This window comes from Sebastes umbrosus, chromosome 3 (assembly GCF_015220745.1).
Source record: "Sebastes umbrosus isolate fSebUmb1 chromosome 3, fSebUmb1.pri, whole genome shotgun sequence".
In the NCBI taxonomy this organism is placed as follows: domain Eukaryota; kingdom Metazoa; phylum Chordata; class Actinopteri; order Perciformes; family Sebastidae; genus Sebastes; species Sebastes umbrosus.
This window is the reverse complement of record NC_051271.1, coordinates 13,090,148-13,099,438: the sequence shown is the minus strand read 5'-3', so window position 1 is coordinate 13,099,438 and position 9,291 is coordinate 13,090,148. Positions and strand designations below refer to the sequence as shown.

General features: G+C 37.9%; 1 protein-coding gene across 1 annotated transcript; it reads right to left on the bottom strand.

The window, feature by feature from the left end:
* Positions 1-131: 131 nt before the first annotated feature.
* Positions 132-8,136, bottom strand: cdk2ap2 (cyclin-dependent kinase 2 associated protein 2). Its single transcript, XM_037764765.1, has 5 exons — positions 8,013-8,136; positions 5,132-5,287; positions 4,578-4,669; positions 3,163-3,283; positions 132-854 (listed from the first exon to the last, which is right to left on the bottom strand). The coding sequence occupies exons 2-5, from the start codon at positions 5,184-5,186 to the stop codon at positions 787-789; spliced, it is 336 nt and encodes a 111-aa protein (XP_037620693.1). The 5' UTR covers positions 5,187-5,287; positions 8,013-8,136; the 3' UTR covers positions 132-786.
* Positions 8,137-9,291: the final 1,155 nt, after the last annotated feature.

Genomic DNA, 9,291 nt, shown 5'->3' with positions numbered 1-9,291 from the left:
TCAGTAATAAACATTTTAATTAAAAAAAACATTTCATATGAAGGTGTCTCATCACTGTGTGCAGTTTATCTACCCACAAATTCTGTAGAAACCTATTAATTATGTTTCACAAATGAAACGGCCACTGAAAGTGTTTTTTTATATTATTTAATTAAGATATACATACAGAACTGCAAAAATCTGGTTTACAAAATTTCCATACTAACAAATTGACTTGAGATGTACAGCGTCCTTGGGATTGAGAAACATCTAAGGTGTGTTTACACTACAAAATATGATAAACAAAGCAAGGATGGATGGAAATGGGGTATATTCAAGATGCTCATATTAACAAAAAATATTCAGTGGTTGCAGAGTGATGCTCAGAATAGAAACTTGAGCACAGGTGCAGCTGGAACATTAATTTCATCATTAAAAAACCCCAACTTTCTTGGTCAATTGCCATTATTGAACAACTAATACTTTAAAGATTCACATCCATTTTACTTACGTTTTTTTTACCCATAGCTCAACTTTAAAATGTGTTGAAATTCCCCACACTTATTTTCAAAATAGATACAAAACTGCATTTTGCATACACCCCACATTTGTGATGGGCAAAATAGGTCTGGTGGAATGCAGGGAACAGTGGAGACGAGAAGGACATAATGCACCTATAAAAAGCCGTTGAGGAAAGCGCAAAAGGTGAGAAGATAGAAAATGGCTGTAAAACAGATGATGGGGCTCTTAATGAGGACAGGCTCCAACAGGGAAAGAGTGAAGGAGTGAAGGGAGCTTTCGAAAAGGTTATGTGCGTGCACTTCTCTCCGTCTCTGCAAGACACTCCCTGACCAGTGCACGGGCATGGATTATACCTGAACAAGACAGACACAAGGTGCAAGTAGGCATTAAATCAACGTTTGACATTAATGACATACATTGCTGAATAATTGGTAGAATCTAAGACAGCCATTACTTCTGAGATGACAGAATTGCCTTTGACTGAGAAAACTGCAGGTCAAGTTATAAGCAAAATTGCTTTTAGCCGTCTGTCTGCCTGTTAAATTATCACCACAGCAGTTACTGAGGTTTCAAATGCATGTGATTCTATTCTAATCACGCCCATCTATTATTTCTATGCATCTTAATTACTATCCATCAGAATTTTAAAACAGAGCAAAAAAAGGAGCATAATGATCATTTCCTTCTCGGACTACAAATTGTGGTCAAAAGCTGACTAGTCAGGGGCTTTTGTCTTACAGGTTTAAACAGTACATGGTCTTTTTAACCCTCGTGTTGTGTGGGCAATGGCTTTACTTCCTCATTGTTCTGTGTCCACATACCCCACTGCTGTATGTATAAAAAAAAAGAAAAAATATATATAGTAATAATAATAATAGCAAAATCAATCAATGTTGTCATTATCTCATTTTTTTGTTTGTCTTTGCTTCTGCCTTTATTTAAACCTAATGTGTAAAAAAAGTATTGAATTAGTAATACTTCCCTTTGCCCACAACTTGGCTGACAAATTTTGGGTGATAAATATGGAAATTATTACCATTAAGCAGTGGCGCCGGCAGCCGAAATCCTACACGCACCATGCATACATTTTTTTTGTGGTCTTGCTGTTGCATATTGTTGCTAGTGCCCAACTGTTCTTATTATGCTGCTGCTAAATGAGGGAATATGTTGCATTTGCGCTTAATGACGATTTTTATTACATGGTTCTCTGGGAAAACATCTTTCCCACTTTGAAATTACACACGATTTCACTGAAAGCCCAGATGTCCCAGTTTTCCATCAGTGCTTAAACACAGCATGCATTTGGTGAGCTGGAGACCGGACATGGAAAAGTAATCTCAAAACTCAGGTAAATGTAACCTGATCCATGCGTATCAGACGTATTTGATACAGCCCTGCTTATGTAAGGCTATCACTTTAAATAATGTTTTTATAGCCTATTTATTTTTGATTTGCTCCCAAGTCCGTTTCACTCAGCTGGGGTTGCAGCTGAAAGAATAAGGCTAAAATTTTGTCATACACGCCATAACAATACATCTAAGCAACACGTTAATTTAACAGAATACACATACTGTATGTAAATACAGTCGGATCTACCGTGCCAGATGAGGCAGTGATATTACAAGCCTATTAATTTACGCATTTACACAGTCTGAGATTTCGTGCCAGCTGTCTTTTCTGCATTTGGCAGTTTAAACTGTGTTGCTTTTAGCCTGGTTTATGACTTAAACTTCTTTGTATTTGTATAATATTTTCTGACAACCTGCACACTGAGCTTTGATTGGTCAGTAGTCGGTGCTTTTATACGAGTTGATCTGTTATCTCTAACATAACCTGTTACGGAGCAGGTTAGGTGTTCTGCATAAGTTACCACAGCGACCTACCCCGTCGTAGGACTGAAAACCCAGGGTTAACCCTGAAGTTACCTCGCTAATCCCAAATCCTGCTTCGTGGCACAGGCCTCTCACTATATTGTAGCCTATTATTTAGGCTGGCTGTTTTTGTTTTTCAGGCCGGTTGGCTGGTCTTTGAAATGCATACGGTAGGCTAATCAGAGTTTTATGGTGGTCGTTGTATCAGTAACGGTAGCCTATAATCTGGCGGGCGGTTCTTGTGTGTACTATGAAATAAAATCCTGCCGGCGCCACTGCCATTAAGCTTTGTTATGGTACCAAATAATCAAATATTTAATGTTTTATATGGGCTACACGTGATTAAATATATATTCCTTTAGTTTGACAAAAACTCATTCACAGACAAAGAAATGGATGTTTTATTACATAGTGACATTTGTTTGGGATCTGTTAGACCCCAGAGATCGGATCACAAGTGGCCACTCAAGACGCATGTGGAGACGTATTCTAATGGCAGGTGTGAACAGACATACTTAAAGCTGTCCACTTGTGATCCGATCACTCAGTACGCATGTTAATGCCAGGTCTGAACAGGGCTTAAAAGACAAGGTTTATTCTATTCCCATTAGTCAATGACCAAGGTCCTTCATTTCCATAATAAAAGCACAAAAAGTACAGCAGGAACAACTCTTTCTCCCCCCCTTCAGTACTTTTATGAACTACTCATGATACACACCACACACAAATCATTACTTGCACTGAAAACAGGTGTGTTTTTGTAAGTAAAGTAAAGTAAAATGAAATATACCTCTCTTTAGCCTCTCCATAGCGCTCTTGCTCCCAGCGTATGTAGGCCTGATCTCACGGCTCATCTCCTCAATGACAGACAGAAGCTCACTGTAGGTTGACCCTTGAGACACTTTGACAGGCTGTTTGTGTATTTTCACAAACATGTCATGTTTGGGGCAGAAAAAAAAAGATCTATCAAGACTTGTCACAGCTGGACATTCGTTTGTTTACATGCATGTCAATCACGTAACGAGTCAGCCCTCCCCCTGGCTAGGTCAACACTTGTGTAGGTCACCTGCCTGCAGCTGCCTTACATTAATAGTTTTCCAGAGCTGTCAGTATTTACTATACTCCATGAATACAGAAAGACAGCTCAAAATGTAATTTTCTAAAGCTTTTTGAATGTGAACTAGCGGAAGCAGACCCTCTCTCGCTCACGGCTGCTGCAAATGAAGGAAAAGTCCCTCATAAATACAAGCCAGTTCACAATAATTAGCATTCATATAACAATCGTGTGTTCAGCTCACCCTTGGCTGGAGCATTTGTTTGAAACATTTATAACCTGTTCATCACAAATAAAACAACAAGTATGCAATGTTGTGATACGTTACTCATTCATGTGTTTTGCAGGTATCATACTGCTGCAGCCAAAGTAAGGACATTTATGCCAAGTGGCTGACAAAGCCATGATATCAAGTACAAGCTTTATCCTTCGACCTGCACAGGCTCACATAGAAAACATCATAAAAGAGTGGTTGTAGTTTGATTACTGGTTGATTATGTATGTATGTATCTAGGGGTGGGCGTTTTATACTCAATGTATTAAGGTTGGTTCTGCATGGGATGTAGTAAAAACAAATTGTCACATCATTTTTTCGCTTCTCCCTCTGGAAGACACTCTCTCCTGAGCGAGTGTGTGTGGCGTATCAGCATTGATGTCTGTATGAGGCATGTGTTTTTGTATCTGGAGGGAAGCAGGGAAAGAGCCTGCAGAGAGCAAAAGTAGTGAAGCGCCAAAGCGAGTTTATACGTTGCGGTCGAAAAAACGGTGATGGAAGATGCCAGCTTCAACGGTCAAACTAGCTCCCACGTTGTTTTGCAGTACGTGAACATACACAACATATAACATACAACATTATGGTAAGAGCATTTAAGAAACTGGCTTTAAGAAATTCCCTCCAGGCGTTCCTGAAATATCGCGTTCACTAGAATTGGTCAGATGGACAGACGGACAACCCAAAAATATAATTCACTTCAAAACTAGAAGTGCACTAGGAGAGCGCAGATCTCCGCCAAGGCAGGTTTCATGAACGCGGATAACAGCCCTAATCGAGATATTATTTATAAGTCATATCGCCCGGCCCTATATATATATTTGTATATGGTATTACCAAAGACAACACAACAGTATGAATAACTGTACTACAGACATACCTGAACAAAGCCCATGGAGGGTGGGCCAAAGTCACTAAAAGCCGGCCTAAAGTTGGATGACGAGGGGAGGGATGGAGAGGGCACAGAGGAGCCTGTACAGAAAAGAAGAAGAGATGTATCACACTACAGCCTGAACTTGTAACACAAATACGAGAAGAAACTTGTCTTGTGAAACATTTAATCTAATCTCAGTAAGGTATAATTAATGATTATCTGTAATGTTCCCTGATACACATAAGCCATTATTTTTTACACTGAAGACACCTCAGAGTGCTTTATCGCTGTACACCATAGCCAATTACCAGTCCCTTAGTAAATGTGGTAAGTGTCTTTGGTTTATCCATTTGTTAGTTTAACCATTATCACAGCATGATGATGATTATGTATTGTTGCTATGGTTACTTGCAATATAATATTGTTTAGTTGGACTACTATTGATTTATAATGGTAATTAAGAATTTTTTGCAGAAATATGTCCCATGGCCATGGTGTAAAATGTTTTATATCCTTAACACAGAAAAATGTCCAACATTAAGGCTGTGTGGTGTCAGAACCTGGAGGTGTGTGGTTGGAGCCGGATGGCGCAGGAGCAATCGGTTTGTAGCTCATGGCGATTTCAGCAGGCAGCTCCCCGTACGATGCGCCGCTACCTTCGGTCCCGTCAACCCGGTGCTTATACAGCTTTACTGGTGGTTATGAGCTCCTAAGAGCTGATGCAAAGAAAAAAAACACACACACACAAACATAAATAAAAGATAGTATCAAATTTATATTCATCCTCAGAATAACGAAAGAAGCTAAGGTGTGCAGGTGTCAAAGCAGTGAATATTCATTTTAGAACAGAGAATATAAAATGTACCACCTACTTTACCCCTGTAGGATATACAGCAATGTAAAAAGTGTCTCAATAGCAAACAACAATGGCTAACTCTTGATATATTTCTGTTTCTGTCTTTTTTTGCTCGTTAGTAATCTGCACCAAATAAGTTAAATTAAACTTAACTAAAACTTGAGGTTGAGATTGCAACAAACTGAAGCCTCTCCCATTTGCCAACCATGTTGGAGAATTACGGTGGAAACGTGAATGACCCTCTCTAGAGTCATTTTGTTGTAAGAGTAGCGTAGGTCATTTGGAGCAGAGCCAGTGCTTAGATAGTGTGTGTGCGAGGGAGGTGAGCAATGAAGCAAGAGAGAGAGTGGCGGCAACGGGAGAGTAATGCTGTCGACTCCGGCCCGAGCCGTTCTGGACTTCTGTAGAAACATGGCAACGCAACATGGCGGACTCCATGGAGAGGACCCGCTCCCTATGTAGATATAAAAAGCTCATTCTAAGGTAACGAAAAAACAACAACTCTTATTTTCAGGTGATTATACACTAAAGAAAACATACTAATTAATATTAGATTCCATTTCTGCCAATAGATCCCCCCCAATTGTTACACATTGGTCCTTTAAATTCCCTTTTACAGTTAAAATGTATAAGAAAAATCACCAACTAAATGTTGAATCACTGCTGCTTTTCTATAAATCTTTCCATGACTTGGGACCAAAATACATCTCTGACTGTCTGTTACCATAATGAACCCTCTTAAGTCAACTGGTAGTGGTCTGATAACCGTCCCCACTGTCTAAACTAATAATTAAAGTAATTAGTCACTAAGCACCACAGAGCATCATCATTATATACCTTGCTCTTTATTCATCTTTGGCTATGTTGTTTCCCTGTTTTTCTCCTACAGTTTACTTTAAATGGTTTCCATCCTTTACATGTGTTTCATGTTGTATTTTCCTGCTGTATTTAACATTATATATATATATATATATATATATATATATATATATATATATATATATATATATACGTGTATATGTATATATACATGTGAGATCCCCCTGCTTACTATTAGCCAATAAAAGACAAAAACCTGGACCTGTCTGATGTCTAAACCTTGGCTTCGGCCCTGCAGACATGTGAGACGAGACGCAGTTTCACCAACGACATCCTCTACAGTTCATCCCTCCTCTACTTTCAATTAAGACAAGTGTTCACTTGTCATTCAAACCTGCTGGATATCAAAGCTTAAAACTTTCCTGATAATGATCTTATACTGCACTAGAGTTTTTTACTCTTGTGTGTTATATTCTATTTTAGCTTCTATCCTAGCTTTTATTTTTAGCTTGTTTTTATTTTGTAATCTTTAATGTTTTTATAACTGTTTTAATTATGTCTTAATGTTCTTTTGCACTTTGTCTTGAATGTTTATGCAAAGCACTTTGAATTTCCCTGTTGCTGAAATGTGCTGTACAAATAAAGCTGTCTTGCCTATAAATTGGTGCAAAAGATTCACCAGAATGCAGGAAATTAAGTGATTGAGTCTCTAAATGTCATGGGGGGTTACCCCTCAGATCCCCGCTTACTATCAGCCATTAAAGGTCCCATTTTGTAAAAAAATTTGATTAACATTTATTTTATATTATAAAGCAGGTTTAAGTGATATATAAATACTGTGAAAGTATCAAAACACTCAATCCACAGAGAAATACACACAGCCTGTATTCAGAAACTGTGCGTTTGAAACAAGCCGTTAGACTTTTTGTCCATTTGTGATGTCACAAATCTACAATATTTAGACCATTTCACAGTTTTAAACGTAAACGTTGTAAATGTGTCCCAGTTTATTTCCTGGTTGCAGTGTATGTGAATGACATCAGCTGACAGGATGTAAACATGGACCCAAACTGTTGCCTAGTAACGCAATTCCGTAGCAATTCCGTTGAAATGCGCTAAAACGGAGCGTTTCAGACAGAGGGTGAATACAGGTGTATTCAGACAGACAGTATGAGGGAAATAATGTGTTTTTTGAACATTAAAGAATGTAAACATGTTCTAGTAGAAACCCAAAATACAAGCATGAACCTGAAAATGAGCATGATATGTCCCCTTTAAAAGACAAAAACCTGCACCTGTGTGATATCTAAACCTTGGCTCCGGCCCTGCAGACATGTGAGACGAGACGCAGTTTAACCAGCGACATCCTCTACAGTTCATCCCTCCTCTACTTTCAATTAAAACACCTGCCATTCAAACCTGCTGATAACTAGTCATCTATTAACTGTGCTTGACTAGTTTCGTGTGTCCAGCTTTACAACAAGCCTTTGAGAAGCGAGGATTGTGTGAATGTGATCAGTCAGTAGGAACCAGAGCCACAGGAGGTAACACAAGCTGACGTTAGCTTAAAGAGCAAGGTGCCAAGCTAACTACTACTTGGTCTGTGTGTGTTAGCCAGATTAGCTAACTGGAGCTAGCTGTCGCCGGTTAGCATAACAAACAGAAAGTAAAGTCTGCTTACAGACTGTGGACCATACAGAGGTTTATCTACACCTGTGAGCACTGAGATGACAACATAACGAGTCAAAAGAGAGGTGTTTTGTTACCTTTCTAAGCAGACTTGGATTTCCTCTGTGGAGAAAAGAGACCTGTCTCTTCCCGTGTGAGTGTGTGTGTATGTGCGCGTGTGTGTGTGTGTGCGCGCCTGCGCAGTAGAGACGTGGAGTGTAGCGACGGTGTTTTTTTTTTTACTTTTAGAGCGCTGTGATTGGATGGAGTAACCTGTGACGTCAGTTTCATCACGAGGAAAGCATGACAGGGGCCAAGCATTAAAAATTAAAACACAGTCACAAATAAATAAATAGATAAAACGGTGTGTATTTTATTTGCATCTTATTTTATTGTTACAAAATGTTGATGATACCAAACTTCTATGGAACAATATATAATTACATTACCCTTTTTTTTTCTATCAAACAAATTGCTCATATTTGAATTGAAAAAAATAAAATGTTTAAAGGGGGCTTTATAAAAATGTTCAACGATCTAATGAGAAAAACACACTTAGGGCAACATATCCTGACTTTTCTTCTCTAATATAGGTCCAGCCTCAAAAACTCTGGATCCTGCTCAATGCTCATGTCTTTCAAACACACCCTTCTCAAGTATGGCAAGCCTTTTTTAATAAATAGACTATTCAAACTTTTTCTTTACTTTTAGAGTGCTGCGATTGAATGGAGTAACCTATGACGTCAGTTTCATCACGAGGAAGCATCTCAGGGCCAAACAACAATGTTTTTCTTATTCATTTTTTCTTATTCATTTAATTTTAATTCTTGCGAAGATCCACATTAACAAGTGTAAATTTACCCCCAAAAAAGCCTAATTTCTCTTTATTTATGAAAGAAATGGATCTATATCTGTCAACAATTTCTTTCTCACAAAACAAAAAAAAGCAATGAAAACAATGTATGTATGCAATATCTTTAATGTTTTTAAGTGAAATTATTGTCATTCTCTCCCGTGGTCTTTTTTTTGTTTCTTAATTTTATGTTGGTTTTGTTTCATTTCTGTTGTCCTTTTATGTTTGGAACAGCTCTTTGTTTATGTTTTCGCTATGCTTCTTCTGTATGTAAATGTTTTTGATGTTTTCTGCTGTTACTATGTATACTGCCATTTTGAAATAATAATAAAAAAGGGCCAAACATTAAAAAGTAAAACATTTAAACAAAACACAGTCACAAATAAATAAATAAATAAATAAAACGGTGTGTATTTTATTTGCATCTTATCTTATTGTTACAAAATGTTGATGATACCAAACTTCTATGGAACAATATATAATTACATTACCCTTTTTTTCTGTCAAACAAATGGCTCATATTT